At 43.6% G+C, this 24,289-nt stretch overlaps 1 protein-coding gene across 1 annotated transcript in view; it reads left to right on the forward strand.

Moving 5' to 3' along the window:
• Positions 1-24,289, forward strand: part of Nbas (NBAS subunit of NRZ tethering complex) — a 274,692-nt gene that overhangs the window by 21,639 nt on the left and 228,764 nt on the right. The window contains 4 exon segments of the mRNA XM_037198012.1: positions 3,425-3,508; positions 3,799-3,958; positions 10,434-10,502; positions 15,699-15,827. Of these exon segments, the coding sequence (XP_037053907.1) occupies positions 3,425-3,508; positions 3,799-3,958; positions 10,434-10,502; positions 15,699-15,827 (442 nt within the window).

The raw sequence follows: 24,289 nt of genomic DNA on the forward strand, positions 1-24,289 counted from the left end.
TGTTGTTAACTTTTCCCATTTATTATTTTTTATTTGTAATTATAAGTTTTAAATTTTAAGTCAAATTTTCCTTCAAAAATATATATGATACACACATGTATGCATATATATATATATATATATTTTTTTTTTTTTTTTTTTTTCTCATTATGTATAGCCCAAGCTGTCTTTGAATTTGTTGTGTAGGCCAGCCTGGCCTTAACCTTACCATCTTCCTACCTCAGCCTCCCAAATGCTGCTATTACAGGAATGCATCACCACCCTTGACTGGGGAGGATGTCTTAAGGACACAAAGGCAGGGAGGGAAATGCTTCCAAGTCAAGATGCACCAACCCAGCTTGGCAGGGTGGACTGTCCCATGTGGATTGAGTTGGCACACCCCTTTCCCATGGACACTTTACATCCACCTTTCATGTTATTCATTCAGCCTGTTCAGTTCTGTGACAAGTTTTGCTAGGATTTCCTTTGAACATGCATGCACTTTCTGTATTAACTTAAGAGAGATTTGTGTCTTTAGCATGCTGATAGTTGAGCAGAGATATGGCGTCTTGCTTTCCTCATTCAGGTGTCTCACTTTTCTAATGGGCTTTGAATAGTTTTTGTGGTGAACTTCTTTACCGTCCTCTTGCCTTTACATTGTCCTGTGTTCTTTTTAATCAGCATCAGACCCCCACCTCCCACTCTCCCCATTGCCCCAAACCCTCTTCCTGCCTTAAATACTCATCTGTTACTGTTGATTTCTAGCACTGTCATTGTGCAGCGGGGTCTCCCTAGTACCTGTGCTGTTTAAGGAGGGTGGAGGAGCTTTCCATTTGCAAGTCCTCAGCAGATGTTTACTGAGTCTATTGTGTCGGCCTTCAGACTCCTTTCCTGTCCTTAGGTTGGCTGGCTTTGTCAGTGGACGCTGCTCCTCTTCATGTCTGCCCCTTGTCCCACAAGCCTCCCCTAACGCTGCAGTCACGTGGAGGAATGGCCTGCTTTTGTTTTCATTTTCACAACCACTTGCAGTTTAGCTCTAAGTCAACATTGGGAACCTCATGAATCGATAAAGTGATGGGAGAATTCATGTAACGGATTGGAGTTGATGAGTGTATACGTTTGCATGTGTCTTGAAGAAATCATGCCATTTATTTTCTATACCCTCACTACTTCGATCTTGTTGATCACACTTTGGATTATCACTTAAAGTATTTTTTCTGTTTTCATCTGTATATTTTCCAAATTTGGTAGTTAGATTTAGAAGAATAATGAAACTTTGTCTATAAATAAATTTTTTGGGGAAATACTCACTGTCACAGAGTGATTTGCACAGAGTGAATGCCCTGGGCAGGTACTTGTGCTGTTGCTGTGACTGGAAACCAGTGTCTCTCTGGCCTTGGTGAATAAGCTTCTTGTGCTTTAGCACTGAGATCTGCCTGGTGTAGAACTAGTCCAATAGGCTTCTGCCATCGCCCCAAACTGTTTGCTCTTCATTTTCCGATGTGAACTCTATAGCGCCACCCAGAAAAGCAGCAGGAGAAAGGACTTGTGTGAAGGCTGACTTCGGGTTCTCTCAGTGAGGTGCTTACTTGACCTCATAGGTTTTTAAGTTGGGATAAGGTCTCAGGTGAGACATTAGAGGATTTTTATTCAGTTTTGAAGTTCTTAGACATTTCTTTCTCTTTTTCGTTATTGTTGGCCCAGTTCAGAAACACGTCAGGAAGCAGTTGCTGGATGAGAAACACAGTTCATGGAATTGGAGTCTGATAAGTTGTCTGCATTTTAGGCTCGGCAGTGAAACATGGTGTGCCTTAATTATTCCAAGGCTGCTCTACCTCGTCGTCATGAACTTGGTGGCACAGCATGCATTGACCTTGGCCTCAGGAGGTCAGAGTTTGAAATGAGCATCAGTGGGCTCCTCAAGGTGCCCGCAGGGCCGCTCTGCAGGCTTTTCTAGGCTATCCCGATCCCCTGGCTTGTTACGCTGCCTACCTCCAAAGCTGGCCTGGCCAGTTGAGTCTTTCCCATGTTACTTCACTCCAAGCCAGGCACTTCAGCTTGCTCCTTCCACTCTCAGGACCCTTGTGATTTCATGGGCCCGCTTGGAAAGCCAAGACAGTTTCCACAGGAGGACAGTTGATTGACAATCTCCTTCTCTCTGCTGCCTAGCACAGAAGGTGTGCAGAAGGAATGAGAACAGGTGCTGATTTTTACAGTCGTGTGGCTCTGCTTGACAACCCTTAGATATATACCTGTACTAGTCTTAAATGGGAAGTGTTGAGTGGTCTTCATGTGATGTCAAGCTATTGATGCTTATCATTTTATAATACTCAGTTATAAAATTAAATGTGGTACATGCCTAGAATCCCAGCATTTGTGAGGCAGGGCAGGAGGATTGTGAATTAGAGGTCAGTGTTGGCTTTATAGTAAGACTGTATCTTAAAAAAGGGGGGGGGGCGTAAGTTAATAGGGTCCTATAATTTAATCATTTGATATGTCTGATATTAGAAACCTCATGAAGTGGTGTTATCTTGAGTAAAAACAGACAGACAGAAACAAAATGTTTCAAGTTGTGGGTTTCCTGTGAGTATATCCTAGAAAAACAAAAGGATATGTGTGATGAAAGTACACGCTCTTCTCAACGAAATGGGAGCTTGGTGGTGACGGGGGCTTTGTTGATAAATGTGAAAGGCTTTGACATGGTGTCCTGTCTCTTGAAATGGCAGTAGATCGTGTGGGTACAGCATGTGAACAGAGGCCCAGGAAACCTCTTCTGGGAAGTCTGTCACTCTCTTAGGTAGTGGGCAGTTTTTAGATCATGGAAACTCTTCATTATTTTAATTATTAATTTAACCATTAAGAAACGCATGGATTCTTTTTCTTATTATTTTTGTTGTCTCTTGCCATTGACAACAGATAACCCACTAACAATGGATGTTTTCCTTTTAATGTATCAAACTTTACCTTTAGTTTTTATTAATTATTAACTGTTATTTGTATGTGTGCATACATATGTGTGTCATGACATGTATGTGGAGGTCAGGGGACAACTGTGTGGAGTCAGTTCTTTTCTTTACCTGGGTTCTGGGGATTAAACTCAGGTTATCAGGCTTGCGTGGCAAGTGCTTTACCCACTGATCATCTTCCTGGACCTCCCTTGACCTCACACCCATTTCCCCCTTAAATAGAAGTGATTGTGAGGTCTGCTTTGCAGGATTCTGCCGGATGTGCCAACTTTGATTTAACTGGCAGAAATGGCTGCTGGCTTTCACTACTCACCAGCTTAGCTTTGCAGTGGCTGCCCAGTGTGTCTTAGCTGTCCAGTGGTTGGTAGGCTGTTTGCTGTCTTAGTGACTGGCCTGTAGTTGTAGTTTGCTGATGGAGTGTGGCAGACAGAAGTGAACCATCAATAGACTGCTGCTCACCTAGTCTTACCTCTGAGCAGTTACTGCCCTGTGTTCTTTCCCGTGGAGCACACCCAGCTGCTGCCGTGGCTTTTTAAGGGTGCAGTTGCGCCACCTCGCATCAGGTATGGGGTTGGCATCACTGCGTGTGTGTCTGGGGAAGCTGTCCAGCTCCTGCTGATGCTTGTTAGGTTTGATACAGCCAGTGTCTGTGAGCTGCACATGCAAATTCAAGATGCTTACCCTTTACTCCTCTATCAGTGAAGGTGAAATTCGAATTGAAAAACCACTAGGTTTCCTTTCTAAAATAGTAATCATCTAGGTATAATGACAGCAATTTTTAGCTTTCTATGTAAAGGTGGCCAATTCTGCACTGTTTTCTTGTTATCGTGTTCATATTTGTAATTTATTAATTCTGTCCTTGTCGTTTTTTTAGACTTTTACTGGTTGGTGGATGTGAAACTGCTGAACTTGGCATTTCCAAAGCTTCTAGCTGTGGCCTTTCTGCATGGAGAGTTCTTTCAGGCTCACCGTATTATAAACAAGTTACTAACAGTGGAGACAGGGTCACTGAGGTATGCATTAGTACAATTATCTTGACTCTTTTCTAGTTGCTGTTAGACAAAGAAACCCTGTGTAAGATGTAACCAGGAATGTTTGTCTCAAAAAAGGGGGATTAATTATTGGTAGTGTGATTTTAATATTTTATTATTCTCGCTTGCTTGTTAATGGTAACTAAAATATTATTGCAATATATAATATATCACAAATAATATTAATAATGTAACTAAAATATTATTTAGTATTGCTGTATATCAAATATAGTAAAGTATATCTAATTTAATGTGGCTCCCCTTTTAGTAAGGATGTTTTTAGATATTAGAAAAACAATGTAGGTCAGATGAGGTGGCTCGGCAGGTCACTGTTTGCTTTGCAAGCCTGAGTTCCATACTGAGAGTCCATTCAGAGGCAAAAGGTGACAAATGATTGTACAGAGTTATCTTCTTGTACACCCTGGCTCATGCACTCTTGTGCGCGCACCCATAAATAATATACCAAAATATAAAAAAGAGAGAACAGTGTAGCCTCCTGTTGTCTTACTACTTCTCATTTCTCATTTGGACATTAACATTTAACAAGCTGTTTTTGTGTTGATAACTTTTCAGAGTGCTTTTATCCTGTGCTAGTGCGCCTAAGTGTGTCTTCAGGTGGGTGCTCTGATTAGCCCGGGTCAGTTAACAAGCAAGTGAGAGTAATAAAGTACTCTGCTCTGGGCTGCCTAGCCAGCAAGTGAAGACTGAGAGTGCCAGCTCACAGCAGTTCCGAGCTCACACTCTTAACTAACTACGCTGCTGTACGCCCTTCCATGTTTATGAACTGGCTTGCATCTCTGTGTTCATTCTTCCTCACTAGTGGACCTCTGTTTTGTGCCCCACACTCCTTGTAGTAGCTTTTTACCATTGACATGAATGACGTAAGTTTATTGTGGCTGGACGTTTTGGAGACTTCCGCTAATGGGGGCTTGGTTCTGTTGTGGCATCAGAGCTCATGATGGGGTCAGGTGATGTAAGAGGGTGCTTACTTCCTGGCCTCCCCGAGAGGCAGGGAGAAAGGGGGTCAGAGAAGACATGGACTTGGTGTGAGTGTCCTCCAGAGTCCCCATGTCTGTGTAGGGTGGTGGGCTTCCAGTGATGTGCCCTCCTAATGTCCTTCTGCAAGGGAACACCCCTCCTCCCAATGCACTGCTGCCGGCAGCCAGCCGCTAACACTCGGGCACGTAAGGACTTTCCAGATCCCAGGTGTAGCATCCTTGGTCTGCAGCACTAGTGTAGGCTAGCCTGGGCGTGAGAAAAACCACAGTCACACAAATGAGCACCTGGGAAGACCTAAAATAGGATGTCTGTTGCTTACCACATCACGGTTCCTGGCCAGGCTTGCTGTTGCTGCTGTGTCATTGGTGATCAAAGACTCTGTGGAAGATGACTTCCGGAGGACCCACTGACTCCTGGTGGCTTTAGGAAGGGCAGAGAGGAACTGAAGTGGGAGGGAACTTGTCACAGACTTACCCCAGAAAGTGACAACCACATGACCCGTCCTAGCTCAAAAGAAGATTGGAAATCGTTTTCTATGTGTCCAGAAATATGAACTCAGATACTGGTAAATGCTAATTGTGTCTACTGTATTGGCCATACTCTACTAATACTTGTCTTGGTTGTTTGGGTAAATTGTATAAAAGCAGCACTTGATCAGGGTTATGAACCCTGTACTTAGTGCATGCCTGTTCTCAGTGAGAAGTTGTATGTTTTAAAGTGGGGGATGAAGTGGGCACTAAAGCACAGTGTAAGGGAACAGGTTAGGCCGCTCATTTCAGAGTGATTGTATCTGTCTTGTGATTTTTCTTAAAATGCATTGATTTAAAAGTAATCTTCCAAAGCAGTGAAGGCCTTGGTGTTGAATAAGATTCTCAAAGAAGTGCTTTTGAAAAAGAAATCTTCAGCAGTTATAGCAGTCTTCACTGTTATTATTAGAACTGACCTGCATTGAAATAAGTAATTGTGATTTAACCCAGCAAAGTTATACTTTTCAAAAACGATACCAACTTACTGTTTTATGTGGCCCCGAACCTTAAGTCAGCTGCTATTTGCAGCTCGTATTAGAGAGTCTGCTTTTTCCCTTCCATTTCTGATCCACCTGCCTGATTTCCCACTTACCTATTTTCTCTTCAGAAGCTAGGAGGCAGTTTATGTTAGCAGCCCCTTTTCCCAGCTCCAGAGTGTTAGGCCAAATGGAGCTTAACGACTGACGACAGAAGACAGGGCCTGGATGGATCCTCTGGTTCCTTATAGCATTCTCCTCAAGTTGGGTTACCTGTATGTCCCATTACGCCAGTAAGACTGTTACTCTTATCTGCCCCTGAAAAGACTGAGATGGGAATTCATTGCAGAAATGGACACATTACTTCATTTTGTAGGAACTTATTAGCTGTGTTTTTCTCTAACTTATGTTACTTTTACTTTTGTGTGGCATAAATCAAGCAGATCTTGGAAAAAAAAATCTCATGATTCAAATCTGCCTAAAACAAGCATGATGCTCATAGCTTATTTTCAGATGGTTCAATTAAAACATAAATTTCAAAAAAGCATTTGCATGTACAAAAAACAAACCAATGTAGCAAGATGTCACTGACTGGTCAGCGCAGGTGAGAGGTCTGGGGCTTCATCATCTGATCACTCTGTCTTTCCGGTAGCCTGGAATTTGTTCAAATCAAAACTGAGCAAAGGGGAGAAACAGATGAGTGTGGAGGAGGGAAGGGAAGACCCAGTGGGCACTGTGAGTCTTTTGGTCCGGCAGCGTTGAGAGCGTCTATTCAAAGTGGCCCTGCAGAGGGGAATTCTCGGGGTGCTGCTGCAGGGCAGCAGACCTTTCTCCTTGGCTCCTTTGGGTTGGCTTCCTTTTGAATTCTGTGTTGGAAAGTGCTCTGCTGTGTATAGTCCTTCTGCCTTAAGCCCAAGGGGCTGTGACACTGACTTCTCTTAAGAGAAAAGTGCTTGTCCACTGATAAAGTAAGTGAGGGAAAACATTGAATTGCAGATTGAATGCCCTGCTGTTTGATTGACTTCCTGAAATGCTGCAAATGTGTTTTGACTCCATTAGTAGCTTTCAAATGTGTCACGCAGCTAACCTTACAGTTGTCGCCGTTCCCACCTCAGAATCATTGGAAGTTATAATGTTTGTCCCTTTCATCCGGAGGTGGGAGCTGAGAGCTGCGCTTAGCAAGTGTCCTCTCCCACAGGCCGGCAGGCTGTAAAACAGACTCTGCAAAATTCAATATATACATTGATCAACACTTCCAGATGAATGCTAGCGTCCTACATGGCTTTACTTATTAATTGCTCAACATTGAATGATTGCTACAAGTATTAGGAATATAAGAAAAACTAATGTAGCCATCTCTACAAATGAGTACAATAGAGTATAATAGTGCCCAGTTAGAATTCAATAACCGAGGCAGAGAGCAGGTGTAGGCCCTGGAGTTAGAAGGCTGATACTGAAATTCCAGGCTCCCTCAACCCCCCACTTTTTTTTTTTTTTCTACTTGTGTGATGAGGCTTTTGCCAGGATCCAATGAGACAGTCTCTTTGAAGGCAATGACTAAGTTCCTATGACAATATACATGGTAATTATTGCTATTTGGAGTCTTAAGATCAAAATTTGGATAAAGAAGTGTAAAAATGAACAAATGTCCACTGAAGGTTTGTTATTGCTGCTGGTTCCCAGGGCATGCTATCCTGTGGAAACAATGCAGGCCCTTCCAGCATACTGTTTGCCTAGGAAGTCCTTTCTCTGAAAAGAGGGGCGCAGTTGGAATCCTTCCCCGAGATTCTCCTGCCTGCCCAGCGCTGGCCTGTGTGTGGGTCTGCCCTGGTTGCTGCTGCCCAGCACCTTCTTCTCTGTCCTCCCCCTCCCCCTCCTGCTCCTTTCCCTCTCCATTCCCCTAGAGTGACTGTGGGGGCAGGCTGAGCTTGAATTCACACATCTCTCTTCTTCCTGTTCCCTCCTCCCTTTAATATTTCATTCTTCTCTTTCCTTTATTTATTTATTTATTTTGTCAAATTTTCTTTTTAGTTACTGAGTTTAGAACTTAGGGCAATTAAAAAAAGTTTTCTACATCTTTAGATCCTCGTTGAAGCATATTGTTTTACTTAAGGCAGTATTTTTGTTTCCTTGTTTTTTGGTTATTTCCCCAATTGTAATCTACCCTTGTTTCCATATGTGAATTTTGTCTTCTGATTTTCTTTTCTTAACTTTATAGAATTTGTTGTCACTGTGTCAGTCTTGCGATTTCTACGAGATATTCCTGAATCTTCCTTTTGTTCACTGTGATGGTTCCGAGTATAGTGAGTCCCTGTGTGGTCAGTAGGGTGAAGCTCAAATGCTCTGTAGATGTTGTTGGTGGGAAGGGTTATGGGCTGAGGGACAGGGCTTCTCTCTTGTCTTGCAGCACACTGCATTTCCTTCTTTGTCTCTTCCGCCTTTAACACTCCTATTAGCAAAAGATACTTCTCTCCGCTCGCATTGTTCTTGCCCAGAAGCCGTGTGCCTGTCGGGTTGCTCCTTCTAATCAAGGGACACTTCTGTCCTTTCCCTATAAGCTGTGCCTCGGTGAGATGGATGCTCTTCCAGTGTTCTAAGTCAACACGTAGACCTGATAGTTTTGCATTATATTTAGATGGACCCTTGACTTCTTTGCTAGCTTTTCTTGGTTGTCCTTCTCGGGCCCTGCAGTACTTTTCCCATCTGCCTTGTTCACCAAGCAGGAGGAATGGACGTGACAAACTGGGATTTGATCATTTTTCTCTTTTTGTGTAAAGTTATTTTGAAAGTTATCATCATCATCATCATCATCATCATCATCTGTTTTCAAGTAAAACCGCTTGTGTGGTTCTTATTTAGATTGGCTTCTTGTTGTCTTTGGAGGAAAGATTGGGAGACGTGTAGATAAGCCATCTTTGATCTTCAGTTGTTCGGAAGCTCTGGTAGCACAATTGTTAACTTTACCTGCCTAGGGAGCACTTTTGCTTTGACATGTGTATGTATGTTTGTCTGTGTGAATTTATGTGCACCATATGTGAGTAGGTACAGTGCCTGTGGAGGACTGAAGAAGGTGTTGCAACCCCTGGAACTGGAGTTGCAAGTGACTATGAGTTACTGTGTGGGTGCTGGGAACTGAACCTGGGTCCCTTGTAATAGCAGTAAGTACTCCTTTAACTGCTGAGCTACTTTTCTGGCCCCTTTGCCTGATACTGACTGTGCTGTCTAGGATGGCCTCAAAATCATGATAGTCCTGTGGTAGACTCCCAAATATTATAGGTGTGAGCCACTATATTTAGCTTCCATTTTTAAAATTGCAATATTGGAGTAAAATTCATATAGTACAAAATCAGTTGTTTTAAAGTGGACAGTTTAGTGATGGTGTAGACCTAGGAAAGAGTTGGTAGGTCATATGGTAATTTTATTTCAGTTTTGAGGATCTACTAAACTTTATCACGTGGCTGTACCATTTTATAATTCCCAAATAAGAAAATGGTGTTTCCAAATCCTCTACATTCTCAGTGTAACACATTTTCCATTCCCCAAATTATAGTTATCTCTTGTTTTAAATACTGGTTTCTAAATGTTATTTTTTCTCCTTGCACTTTGAAAGAATAGATTCAATTCCAAATGAATGAGGTTTCTATGGGAACTTTTGAATTTTTTCATAGTGATAGTAAGATAAGTGTTAACCTTAGCTTCAGCTAAGAACATGCTATGATTCTAATTTGCATATGCTGTATTAGACTTGTTATTTGCCTACTGAAGAAAGAAGTTGATTGTGGCATTATCTTAGACCTTACCACTTGGTAGATTCCCTCGCCCCATCAGAATGCCATCAGGATCCTTGGCACTCTTTGGTTTTACTTTCTGTTTGTTTATTTTTGAGACAGGGTCTCATGATGTATCCTTGGCTGGCTTGGAACTTGCTTTGTAGACTAGACTGGCCTCAAACTCATAGAGATCAACTTGCCTCTGCCTCCTGAGTGCTGGAATTAAAGGCTATCCATTTTTTTTTTTAAGCTGATTTAACACTGTGCTCCGTGGGCCCTGGTAACCATGTTAAACTCCACTCAACTTTCTATCACTCTATAGGTGGTAGGTTGTCTCAGTCATGCCTGTTCATTTTCTTCACCCAGCCACATCCTCAGCCCCACTGGTCGGTTTCTTAACTATTTTAAGAATACTTAGCAGGGCGGTGGTGGCACACGCCTTTAATCCCAGCACTCGGGAGGCAGAGGCAGGCGGATCTCTGTGAGTTCAAGGCCAGCCTGGTCTCCAAATCGAGTTCTAGGAAAGGCGCAAAGCTACGCAGAGAAAGCCTGTCTCGAAAAACCAAAAAAAAAAAAAAACAAAAAAAAACTTGATGTGTGCTTTTCATTCCATGATAAAAGGACTTTAGATAATGAAAAAACATTCCATGAATCCTTCTTTATACGATGTATCTTAATTTTGTAGGTGCCGAAGACACTGGGATTATTAAAGCTGCTAAGTGTCAAGTTTTACACTCGCCAGGGACAAGAACAGGTAATGCAGATTCTCTGAAGTTTGTTTCTCACATCCTTTAGCAGAGTGCCTTAGGTTAAAGTTCAGTGAAGCGTGGGTTAGTCACAGCTTTTGTCACTGTCACCAAATATCTGGCACAGCGAGAGGCCGAACAAGCTCATGGTTTCAGAAGTTTGAGTCCAGCAGGTTAACGGGAGCTGGTGGAGCCGGACTGTTGATTCAGCGCAGCTGGAAAACAGGCGGAGCAGCTCACCTCACAGTGGAGAGGAGGCCTGAGGAGCGGTATCAGAAAGAGGCGCAGCGTGCGGCCTCTCCGGCCCCTTGCCTGGGACCCTGCTTCCTCCAGCCAGGCCCCACCTTCCATCTCCCACCTCTTCCCAGTATTTGATTCTGAAATTGAAGCCATGAGTAGATTAGACCATTGAATGCTTGGAGCCCTCATGAGCTGGAACAACCCGGCAGACCTGGTTGTCTGTCTGACCTGGTTGTCTGTCTGACCAAGAGGACAGTCAAGAGAACTATCATAAGCCTTGAACGATGTTTATCTTCTCCTGGGTGTATGCAATTGGGAGATGTTATAGAGCCATTTATGGAAAGTTTGTGCATTTTTAGAATGTATTAATCTTAAAAGTATAACAGAATATATCCAGTCCTCTTGGAGGATCAAGGTATAGTCTGAACCAACCATTCGCCTAGAAGCCATATATCTTTACAGATTTCTTACTTCTAAAGTTGTATGAAGATTTTATTCTGACCCATGAGAGATCTTTGTGTGTGTATGTCATACAATTAGGAAGTTCCTTCTCAAATGTGAGGTTATTAATGACTCAGTAGGAAAAGAGCCATGATGATCTGTCTTGGTAAAAGGTGTCACTGCAGGGCACAGGCCTGGGCAGTGCCGTTGACTATCAGTGGTCCACACAGCAGCTGCCTCTGAGCGAGGTGGGTGCATTGTCTGTCCTATCATGACTCTTATAGGAGGCTCCATCTGCGTGGGACATCACATCACACTCGTGTCTCGGGAAGAGCCGAATGGCCTCATTTGTCTAGGTCCTTCGTTTCCTTACTAAATCATCAGGAAGAATGTAAGGAGAGTTCTGTTGCTGTGTTAGTATCCGGCAGATTTTAAATTTGAATTAGGTCTTGCCATTGGCAAGTCAAGGCACACTCATGCACGCTGGAGAGAGCAGCTGTCCTGTCTGTGGAGTTGAGCGGGCACAGTGCCCCTGTGTCTGCCGTCTCTTGTCTTTGATCCGCTGTGTGTTTGCACTGTATTCTAGTTGGCATCCTCTTTAGTCGTTTCTGGACCTGTCTTCATTTCGCAGACAAAGAAACACATGTAAGACTAAATGACTTGGCTTCTGTCTTGAAGTTTGCTTGTCCTGATGCTGTGCTGCCCGTGTTGGCGTTTGCAGCACCATGCTACTGTTCAGGACACCACTTCCCCTTCTCCCTGAATCCCTTTGTAGTCTCCATAATGATTTCCAAGTACTTGCTCTGTACCTGTAACTCCGGTTCTTTGGTTGTTGTTAGCTAAGTCCTGTTGACTATGTGTACTAAAGAGTGCGGAGTTTTAGGAGTCCTGTTTTTCAGTCTTTAAGACAGGCACAGTGTCAGTGCTGAGAACTAACGGTGGTTAGTGCAGGCCTCTCCTCAAGGCCCACAGTGTGATGGGGTAGACCCAGAAGCAGGGCCAAGCAGGGCCAAGCATACTACTTCCAGCTGAAGTGCAGCAGAGGAAGCATCCAGCTTGGTTTGAATCTTGAGCTGAGGAAGTTCCCAGGTTGGGAAGGGAGGCCAGGTGTTCCGTTCTGGGGGTCCGGTGTGCGCAGGCGTGAAGAGTGGCAGTGGTGCCGTTGGAACACACCGTTTGCTCCGGTAGCTAGAGGATCCACAAGCACTTGGCTTTGGCTTTCCATGTCCTTATATTAGGACAATATAATTATAGCGGTATTTGGAATAAGACCTATCTAGGGATCGATGTTCTCGATTCTTCTCTGTGCCATCTCTGGCTCAGGTTAGAAATGTGTGTCAGCTGATTTGATTGAGCAGAGGAGGTGTGGGTCTGCATGGTTAGTGTAAAGAGACTGTTTCTCTCTATGGTCATACCACCGGGGAACTCCCAACATGGGTTGTTTCAGCCCGTGCTATTGTTTATTCTCCTCAGGTGGCACTTGCTCTTTTTCATTCTGTCCGGATCCTCTGTGATTGAGCAAAGCAGAGAGAAGCAAGCAATTAATTTCATTGTATTTTGATTCTGCATTTCGACACACTGTCCCCAAATCCTTAACTTGTCTGGGCTTTTGAATTTAGTGTTCTAAACCCAGTGCTTTCCAGAAAATACCTGAATGTTGTATCTGCCCTCTTGTTTGTGCCTAGACATTTCTATTTATAGCCTGTGGAGTTTTAGTGCTGTAATTTCAGAGCTGTTGGCGCTCAGGGAGAACCTAAGGGTTTCCTTCTGTCATGAGCACAGTCTAAGTAGCAGGTGATTTCACACAACCTCATAGCAAGCTCTGTGACTGGCATGGTAATGTCTGTTTTCTTGATGAAGAAGTTGAAGCCTCAAAACAAGTGGCCTGCTCAGTACACTTCGCCAGATGTGATGTTGAGGTTTGTTCTTGGAAGGGCTTTGAAAGGTGTTATTTTCTACCACCTTTGGCTGTGAAGGAAACCCTTAGCTGGACAATTGAAGAACAGAAAGCAGGGCATGCTGTACTCAAGAGGAGTCAAGACCTCCAGTTAAACTGCATTATCGGAGAATGATCTACTTTACCACTTAAGTCTGACAGCAGTGACATTATCTTTTAAGATGTATTCTGAGGCAGGAGGATTGTTAGGTGTTCAAGCCCCATCTTGGGCTTCAGAGTAAGACCCTGTCTTGAAAATGAAAAAATAAACAAAACCTTTCCTTTAGCTATTAATATTTTAAAGTGATCTGCCCTTTTCTGTGTAACTGTATATAGCTACTATTTAGTTCATTTTTTTCTCTGTATTCACTTGTCAGACTTTAAATCAGCAACTGTCATCTTCTAGACATTGAGTTAATGTGTGGTGGTAGCTGTTACTGCTCCCTTAATTCCTTCATGTTCACAGTGGTACCAATAATTAGTGTCTGAATTTTAACTCTTTTTGTTGGTATGTGTGCATGATGTATATGTACTTTATGCATGTGTGCATGTGTCTGTGTGTGCACATATTTGTGTGTGCGACTGTGCCTGTGGTCATTCCATGTTCATGTGTCAAGGTCAGAGGACAACAGTGGATGTCAGTCTTTGTCTCTGCATTGTTTTAAGAGAGGATCTCAACAGGGTGCTGGTGGCGCACGCCTTTAATCCCAGTACTCGGGAGGCAGAGGCAGGCGGATCTCTGTGAGTTCGAGGCTGGCCTGGTCTACAAAGCAAGTTCCAGGACAACCAGGATTGTTACACAGAAAAACCCTGTCTCGAAAAACCAAAGAGAGAAGGAGAGGGAGAGGGGGGAGGGGGAGAGGGAGGAGAGAGGGAGGGAGGGAGGATCTCTCTGTTATTCTCCACTGTGTATGCCAGGCTAGCTGGCCCCAGGGCTTCGGACTCTATTCTTGGCTTCCCATCTTGCTGAAGGAGGCCTGGGTTTGCAGATGAGTTCTGCCATGCCTGGTTTGTAGGTGGGTTCTGGGGTTCAGACTCAGTTCTTCCTGCTTGTGTGGACAGCACTGTGCCCCACTGAGACATCCCCCTAGCCTCCACATTCATTTAGACATCGTGGTTTAATGTGCCTAAATATCATATGGCTCCAAATGATCAGCTTTTGTTTGTGGTATATATGTCTTAAGACAGTAATAATAACTAGGATTAGTAATATTTATGAGTGGATTGGTTTGGAAATTTTTTTTCTCAAGGTTTTTTTCTTCTTTGTACTTTCATTGGTTTTTTCCTCAGGTTGTTAACCAAGCTATTGAGGATGGCCGTCTCAGTTTGAAAGGTCTCTCCCTTTCTCCTTCCCTCCCTCCCTTTCTTTATTCTAATTATTCCCTAATTTCTTTATAAACTAGACTAAAATATATAAACTTAAAAAAAAACCCAAAAAACAAAACAAAACAAAAAAAAACAACCCAAACTCCTTGGAGTCAAATTGGTCTCGTAGATGCCAAGCAAGGGTTGCATCCTTAAGATCTGGCAGGCTTCCTGAGGGCAGGGATTTGGGTTTATTTTGTTCACTGCTGACAGCAGAGTATAAAGACAGAATCTGGCATGCAGTATTTATTGCTCAATATGTAATACTCAGTATTTGTGGAATGTTACAGGAGCTCCGCTTAGGAAATTACATTTAATTGGTTTGACATTTTTCTTTAAGAATATGTAGAAATTCAGGACATTTTGAAAGCACTCATTAGAATCCAGTGCTTTTATTTTAGTATTGCTTATATAATTGAAAGGTGTAGGTAACGGAAACCACTCATGTTGATCCGTAGAGGTGACGAGAACTGAAGAAAGTGAGACCGTTTAAACTAATCTCAGCGTCACACCCTATTTAACATCACAATGGTCCCTTGTCTTAAGGAAGATTGAAATTTTATTACAGTAGTTGAGAGAAGGTACAAGTCCTGCTCTAAATATTGATGCCAGTAGCAGAAGCCTTTAATTAGTGCTTTTAATTATGAAGAGATCCAGTGGACATTTGAGCTAATACTTTAGTGCAAGAGAGAAGGTACATGAACTTGAGTCAAGCCAACATGTGGTTTAATGACTCTGTGAAATAACTTTATTGGAATCCAATACATTTTATTTAGTGACTCACTAGTTCTTATGGTAGTCACAGAATCTTAGTACCACCATCTCAGTCCCATTTTAGAAATCCTTGGAAAAAAAACAAACCACATACCCTTTAACTGTTACACCCAAGTGTGGGTGTGTATTTCAAAGAATTCATAATCTATTAAAGCTGTAAAAATTATTGGGAAATCTTGGTAATTGATCTGGGAATACTTTTCTGGTGTTTGCACATTTGGGTCTGGAGTCGACTATAAACTGCAACACCTTAAAGTAGGCAAGAACCTTGCCCAAGCAGCAGCATTGTCCTGCATGCTGTGGCACATGGTCTCGATGTGAGATTGGCAGAGGCCTCAGCTGCTCGTGATGACTTAGAACATGCAAACTTGCCAAGTCTGTTTGAGTTCTGAACGCCCGCCCTTTCTGTCAGCAAGTCTTTTGCACTCACCGCAGTGTTCCCGTACAGGATGGAATCTTCAAGATGAGCCTTTCTCCAGACGGGAGCCTCCTTGCAGCAATCCACTTCTCAGGGAAGCTGAGCATCTGGGCCATTCCATCCCTGAAGCAACAAGGTGTCTGGAGTCAAGATGAGCAGGTGTGTCCTCTGTTAGGGCCACTCTTGAGGGTGCAGTGTGATGAGCAGGTGTGACCTCTGTTAGGGCCACTCTTGAGGGTGCAGTGTGATGAGCAGGTGTGTCCTCTGTTAGGGCCACTCTTGAGGGTGCAGTGTGATGAGCAGGTGTGACCTCTGTTAGGCTCACTCTTGAGGGTGCAGTGTGATGAGCAGGTGTGTCCTCTGTTAGGCTCACTCTTGAGGGTGCAGTGTGATGAGCAGGTGTGACCTCTGTTAGGCTCACTCTTGAGGGTGCAGTGTGATGAGCAGGTGTGTCCTCTGTTAGGGCCACTCTTGAGGGTGCAGTGTGATGAGCAGGTGTGTCCTCTGTTAGGGCCACTCTTGAGGGTGCAGTGTGATGAGCAGGTGTGACCTCTGTTAGGGTCACTCTTGAGGGTGCAGTGTGATGAGCAGGTGTGTCCTCTGTTAGGGCCACTCTTGAGGGTGCAGTGTGATGAGCAGGTGTGTCCTCTGTTAGGGCCACTCTTGAGGGTGCAGTGTGATGAGCAGGTGTGTCCTCTGTTAGGGCCACTCTTGAGGGTGCAGTGTGATGAGCAGGTGTGTCCTCTGTTAGGGCCACTCTTGAGGGTGCAGTGTGATGAGCAGGTGTGACCTCTGTTAGGCTCACTCTTGAGGGTGCAGTGTGATGAGCAGGTGTGTCCTCTGTTAGGCTCACTCTTGAGGGTGCAGTGTGATGAGCAGGTGTGACCTCTGTTAGGCTCACTCTTGAGGGTGCAGTGTGATGAGCAGGTGTGTCCTCTGTTAGGGCCACTCTTGAGGGTGCAGTGTGATGAGCAGGTGTGTCCTCTGTTAGGGCCACTCTTGAGGGTGCAGTGTGATGAGCAGGTGTGACCTCTGTTAGGGTCACTCTTGAGGGTGCAGTGTGATGAGCAGGTGTGTCCTCTGTTAGGGCCACTCTTGAGGGTGCAGTGTGATGAGCAGGTGTGTCCTCTGTTAGGCTCACTCTTGAGGGTGCAGTGTGATGAGCAGGTGTGACCTCTGTTAGGGTCACTCTTGAGGGTGCAGTGTGATGAGCAGGTGTGTCCTCTGTTAGGCTCACTCTTGAGGGTGCAGTGTGATGAGCAGGTGTGACCTCTGTTAGGGTCACTCTTGAGGGTGCAGTGTGATGAGCAGGTGTGTCCTCTGTTAGGGCCACTCTTGAGGGTGCAGTGTGATGAGCAGGTGTGACCTCTGTTAGGCTCACTCTTGAGGGTGCAGTGTGATGAGCAGGTGTGACCTCTGTTAGGGCCACTCTTGAGGGTGCAGTGTGATGAGCAGGTGTGACCTCTGTTAGGCTCACTCTTGAGGGTGCAGTGTGATGAGCAGGTGTGACCTCTGTTAGGCTCACTCTTGAGGGTGCAGTGTGATGAGCAGGTGTGACCTCTATTAGGGTCACCCTTGAGGGTAAGGCTGACAATAGTAATTTCATTTTGTTGGCGTTTTTCTGAACTACACAGCTGTTATTTATCCTCATCTTTCCAAACCCATCCTAGTCTTAACTAATAGTATCACCTGATAAGGACAAAGAATGCACAGAATGATTCTGTGCATCAGTTTTAACTTGAAACGTGGTACACTCTACATACCAAGTAGGTTCTGTCAAACTCTTTGTTTTCCTCTTTAATGCTCCACAGATTTAGGATGGAGATGGTAAAATTCCACCAAAACCCAGTTTTGAACAAGTATTTGGATAGTTGAATGCTAAAAGGATTCCTTTTCTTTCTGGAATCTTGTAGCCCCTGCTCTACTCGTACTTAGGGTCCGAGGGCAGTTACCTTCTGTCCTTGCAGAGGCAGTAGAACTGACATGGAGAAAGATGAGACTTTTTTTATCTTTCAGTTCCTTGAGATAACAAGTTTTAAGACGTAGATGAATTTGTTTTTTTACCAGGTAGACTCAGCCGTTTTAGTTTATATTCATAATGGAAATATAAATTAAAGTTATAATTTAAATTTATAAAAGGAAAGTCAGATGTACTCATGGGGAGTATTATGTATTATGACAGTAGAGATTTACTATTATTATTCTTTAAAATTTGTTTTTAGATGAATTTTATTTTATGTGTATGAGGTTTTTTTTTAACTGCATGTATGGATGTGCACTGTGTACATGCTTGGTGCCCACAGAGGGTAGACGAGGGCATTTGGATTTCCTGGAACTGGAATTAAGGGTGGTTGTGAACTATCACCACGTGGGTGATGGGACCCAAACCCAGGTCCTCTGTGAGATTAACAGGTGCTCTTAACTGCTGAGCCATGTCTTCAGCCCCTGATGTTTTTTATTTTTGCGATAGAGTCTTCCTGTGTAGCCTTGGCTGGCCTGGTGCACACAGGATAGAGCAGGCTGGACTGGACCTGCAGTGATGGCCCTGCCTCTGTTTCCTCATGCTAAGATTGCAGGCGTGAGCCACCACTCTGACTCTTCTGCTTTCCTTTTTATCGTTTCAGTATGCAACTTTCGGAAGCTTTCCCACCACTCCTGCTGCCCATCCCTTCAATTTAGTGTGGGGTCCACATGTCCCCCATCCTCCCTTTGGCCCACTCCCTACGGAGAGATGATTCCGAGTCTAAAACCTAGGAGACCCGTAACAGGGCACATTGTTTCTGTCTGTCCTGAACCCATCGCTCGGTAGAGCTTTCCTCTTACAGGGTCTCAGTATTTTAAATGTCTGTGTCAGACACAGAGCCTCCACGAGGTTGCTGTGAAATGACTGGCGGTGGGAGTTATAGCCTAATCTGATTGACACTTAAATCCTATTGTTTCTGTTTCCTGAGGCCCAATACAAAGTTTCTACTTTGCATTATTCAGAGAATCCCCAAATGCAGCGTGTTTTCCCTATCTATGTGTGGTTGTAAAAGGCTTGGTGTTGTAGAATATTATTTTAAGGTGTGTTACTTTTGTTCATGTTGCATTTGTTTAACTCTGTGAAGCTGTGTTCCTGTGCCTGTTTAAAACACCTCATTGTCAAAGAACTGAACGGCCACTAGTGAGGCAGGAGAGAGAACCAGGTGAGACTGGCAGGCAGAGAGGATATACAGGAGAAATCTGGGAGAAAAGAAAGAAAGGAAGTAGCCAGAGAAGGAGGAGGACTCCAGGGAGCCAACCAGAAAGCCATAGAGTAAGAGTAAGATTTACAGAAGTAAGAGAACGGGAAAAACCCAGAGGCAAATGTAGATGGGCTAAGTTAAGGAAAGCTGGCAAGAAACAAGCCAATCTGAGGTCGGGCATTTATAATTAAGAATAAGAGTTCATGTGTGCTTTATTTGGGAGCTGGGTGGTGGGCCCCCCAAAAGAGCAAAAACAAACAACAGCTTGGCTTCTTTCATTTGGGAGGCTCATGATTGCGCCATATTTGGGAAGTATCTTTTTAAATGGTGAGGTTTTGAACAGTGAGGGAACCTCAGCTTCCTGTCTCCTTACATTATATTCTTTCACTTAATGGAAATATTGATCAGCTCACGAAGGACTCTTAATCTGCCATCTAGAATCTCAAACATACAGTGCATGCACCATTAGTGGTAGATCTGATTCATGTGCTTCTGATGTGTGCTGATACTCTGAAGGCCTCCTTTGCCTCTTGTGCTTCTATGGCATGTGCTCATTGCCAGTGAACACCTCCCAGATTCTTCTTAAGTTTTAATAGTGAGGCTATTAAAATTTAAAATTTGCTTAAAAACCTTAAAATCTGGGAATGGGCAAGTGTATTTATCTTTGCAACCTTAAATACGTCTTTAAGTAAAACAATGGGGCAGGAAAGATGAGTTTTTCAAAATGAGAGAGGAGTTGAGGCTAGAAGTTTGTGTCAACCAAGTGAGTCTTTATTTTTATTTTATTTTATTTTATTTTACAATACTATTCAGTTCTACATAACAGCCACAGATTCCCTTGTTCTCTCCCTTCCTGCCCCCCTTTTTTTTCCCCGCCCCCCCCCCCATTCCCACCTCCTCCAGATCAAGGTCTCCCGCAAGGACTGAGATCGACCTGATAGACTCAGTCCAGGCAGGTCCAGTCCCTTCCTCCCAGATTGAGCCAAGCGTCCCTGCATAAGTCCCAGGTTTCAAACAGCTAACTCATGCAATGAGCCCAGGGCCTGTTACCACTGCCTAGGTGCCTCCCAAACAGATCAAGGCAATCAACTTAGACCACAGGTGCCCCAAGCATCTGTAAGGCAGTGGGGTAGCAGCTGCCACACCTTGATGGTTGGATATTCACTTCGATGGCTCTGACTCAGTGCTCCCCTGTGGGAGTCTGTCGCAGTCCAGCTCTGACCTGTTGAAGGGTTCTTGGGAGGAGAGAGGAATGAGGAAATGATAGATAGAAAGAGACGATAAGAAAGACAGAGACATAGGATAGCTTCTGGAGGGCCCTGAGTCAATACTCAGCTGACCCAAGGATTTTTATAAGGGGCGAGGCAAGAAGACCTCCCCCTTTCAAGATCAAAGCCAAGTGTAGACCCTTCAAAACACCTGGTAACCACGCTCTTGGCCCAATCATCCCATGATGCAGCCCTGGTCAAGATTCTCTGACCTTCAGTAAGGTCTCACTAGGAAGCCTCTATGAGTTACCATATTCCCCAAACAATCCTCCATTGAGTGTGTGTGTCTCCAGTCTGTGTTAATCAGAGGCCTCCATACTCTGATGGGTGTTGTGTCTGTTAGTAAGAGTTTACATGTGTATCCATGCCAGTTTGTTGTCATGCATCTTGTGTCTGTTTTAACAGTTTGCATTTGTTTAGTTATGTGCCGGTTTCTTCTCAGGTGTGTTGTATCTGTTATTAACAGTTTGCACATGCCAATTTTTTCTGCTTTGGTAAGAATGGTTTCCATTGAACACCTAAGTAAACCAGAAATAATAGATCTTGTGTTTACACAACTGAAAACCAGGACCCGTTTGCGATCACAGTGGGCATTGTGTATGTTGTAGTGTCTTTTGCTGAGGGACAGGGTTTTGCCACAGTTACTGAGCCCAATCCTGCATCAGTTGCCAGCCCACTGATGCTTAAAGACACTGTTTCCTCCCTTTGTATTTCAGGGCTCAGCTTCAAAAAGTAATTTTGGTTCAGATTTGGAAACAGTGAAATAATTTGCTTGCTTATTTGTTTGTTTCCTTTCATTAAAATCCTGCTGTCAAAATGCAGAGCCCCCTGCTTTCCTGTCCTCTTGAGTCTGGTCAGTCCACACTTCTGCTCCTTGTACTCCTCTACCTGCTTTGTCCAATCCTTTCGACTGTGTGCTCTCAAGTGTCACTCCATCACACACACTCCTGGGAGCTCCAGCTCCTCAGACCCTCGGGATTCTCAGTGTGCTTGTCTCTGGAGGGCCAAGGAGCATGAAGGGCCTGGGCACAGTGTTCCGTAGCATTTACAGAGTCCACTCACTGTCACGGGATGAGCATTTGCTTTGGTCTGGTTTATGCACCAGCTGAGCGGTAGGGATAGCATCTGGTTCTACTTTCTGACTATGATGTCTGTCTCTTTCCATGGTCTTGTAGGAAAACACATATTTAAGAAAATGTTGGAAGAAAAAAAACTTATTAGGCCAGTGAAAGCCAGAACTCCCAGCATACTTCTATGTTCACAGTATTTGTCATGTTCTTACTTTAGGAACATTATGTTATTTGACAGGTCAGATTCATATGTGACAGGTTAAGAAATCCCTAATCACTCTTCCCAGTAATACTGTTTTACATCAGTTCATTTTTTGGTCATCTTTGCAAGCTCAGAGACAAGTCCTCTTTCCTTGCACCTGCAGATTGAACACCGGTTCCATCACTGCCTCTCAGATGTGCTTCACTCTTGAACTACGTTAGCATATGCCAGGTAGCAGAGGAAATAATTGAGGAAGTCTTTTTCTGGTAAACTCTTAGCTTTGTGACAGGAATCTGGAGGGCTCGTGACGTCGATGGCTTAGAAAAGGTGAAGGTGGTAACTATTGTATCATTTGAACAACTGACTGTCACAGTCTCACCTATGTCCTGGAAAGTGGTCACTCTAGCTTGTGTGTTTTGCATTGAGATTTTAGCATATGTAGTATTAAAACCTGGTGCACTATAGTGAACACAACAAGGATTAGCTGTAACTATTTCATAAAATGGAATAACTTGTTCCTATAATCATGGTAACATCATCATCAAGCCATGATGTTGAATCTCTGCTGAGATCCGCAGTTAGAAACATGGTAGGTGTCAGTTTGTGCCCTTAAGATAGTCAGAGTCTTGCCAGGACAATTATAGAGAAAAGAAATTACAGTAACATTTTAATACTAAACGGAAAAGCTGAGGGAGAGAGGTTTGTAACTATAGTGTTGGGGAGGAGAATTCTTGGAATTAAATTTGCACATTGAAGCTTGGCTTTTTACAGAGCAGTTGGGCTTATAACAAATCTATTTAGTAAAAAGTGCTTTTGTTCCCATTTTAATAGATGTAAAACAGTGCAAAAAATGAATATGCTATCACTCTGTGGTGAAATCCAGATTCTTTCCTTTTGTCAGAATATTGACTAGCATTGTTTACATTTAGAAGTACTGAAATGTGTTTGAGCAAATGAGGTACTAGCACATGAGACTAATGTTCTGAAGGAAGGGATATCACCTTGCAGCCTGTCTGGGTGTACATGCTGATGTGCACTTCATTATTCAGATTCTGAAAGTGTGCAAATGCAGTAGCCTCCAGGGAGGGGCCATAATACTGTGATTTACCAGATGTGTGAGTGTGTGTGTGCAAAATCACTGGACCTCCTGTAAGGAGGGATCCTAGGACAGCTAGACTTTCTTCATTCCTTCAGCAGTCCTCAAGTGAGCTTCGTCCAGCAGGCAGGGCAGAGCTTTGCCTCCCTCTTCGGCTACGTTAGGGAAGGAATGGACAGCCCAGTGAATGAATCAATAATCGATTACATGGCAATACATAACATAGCCAGCTTATAATTGTTGTCTGAGAAGGAAACATTGTTACTCTGCCCTGTACTCCTTACGGTTCTTTACCAAAATTGTGGATTCAGCTCATTTGGGACTTTCTTCATGCAATTTGCCGCTTTATTAGTTTTTATAATGTACTTTGTGTGATTGAGTATTTTCTCTGTGAAGACTAATGATTAGAGATAGTTATGGGAGTGCCTATTCTAATTTACTTTGTATCCAGTTTTGAGTTGATTAAATACTTTGGCTTTCACTGTCAGTGTGAAAAATCCATCTGGCTGGAAATCTCTGTGCTAAATTTGTTCATGTGTAGAAGAGAGTAAAATTGTTTCAATAATTTTCATTTCAAACATTTCCCATATGTTATGTTTATATCTTTACATCTTGTTTTTGGTCTTAATTTTTCTCTGAAGTTTTATTACTTTCCAACCTATGCTTGTGTGTAGGTGGAGAAAGTGAAATGGAAGCTTAGCTTTTCCATCTTAATTCTATTTCTCTTTGATACAGAGTAGGTGTTAGACTCACTCTGTTAAATGAGGAATCATTGATGGACAAGTGGGAAGACGGAGCTTTCGTGATTAATCGTGTTAGAACCCACAGCTGTTTTCACAACCCCACTAAACCGGGGACTCTGGTGAATCAGCACTGGGCCTATCTCACTCGCAGCTCGGCCATGCCCTTTGCATATTAAACACTAATAAATACTGATACGGTGAATACACACTTGAAATATTGCTCCTGTTTGTGGGAACCTGAGACTGATTCTGGTGGTTAAGAAAATGAGGAAATACAATGCTGAAATCTAAGAAAACATTGTTTTCGTCCATCACGTCAATGAAACCTGTCTATAAACAAAACATGACCGTGTTCTTAGAAGGACGTCTGCTTGGGCCGCTGCTGTCCTGCAGAGTGCCGTCCCTGTATTTGCTGTTTGCAGACACGAAGCAGAGGGAGTGTGTTGGGGCACCAGAAACACTGGTGCGTTCACATGAGGGCCAGCCAGATTTGTATAACAAAAGATAAGTCTGGCAGAGAAAAGCAGAGCACATTTTGTTAATCAATGACTTTCTCTTGCAAGGGAGGAAAAATGGGCTGTATTTGGAAAGAAAAAAAATACTGGTTTTCCATTCTCAAACAGGCTCTGTAGGCAGATTCCGATTTTATTATAGATCTATCTATCTATCTATCTATCTATCTATCTATCTATCTATCTATCTATCTATCTATTTCTCTTTTTTGCTGATTTTTGTTAGTAGTGCCCGGATCTCGTCCTCAGGCCTTAGAGCACGTCAGTTTCTCTGCTGCCCAGCAATGGGTGCCAGAACCTGTCGGAGTAGAATAAGAGTGACAGTTGATAACTCCTAGGACAGCCAAGCAGAAGTGTGATTGGACAAAAAGGTTGTAATCTAGAGTAAGACCACGGGGAGTGCCAGCAAGGACTCTGTGTTTCCTTCGTGGCCTCTCTGTTGACCTCCTCCACCACGGCTGTGTGTGGTTAGACCCAATGGCAAGTCTTTAGAGGTGAGGAACCCT

This window comes from Peromyscus leucopus, chromosome 22 (assembly GCF_004664715.2).
Source record: "Peromyscus leucopus breed LL Stock chromosome 22, UCI_PerLeu_2.1, whole genome shotgun sequence".
NCBI lineage: Eukaryota > Metazoa > Chordata > Mammalia > Rodentia > Cricetidae > Peromyscus > Peromyscus leucopus.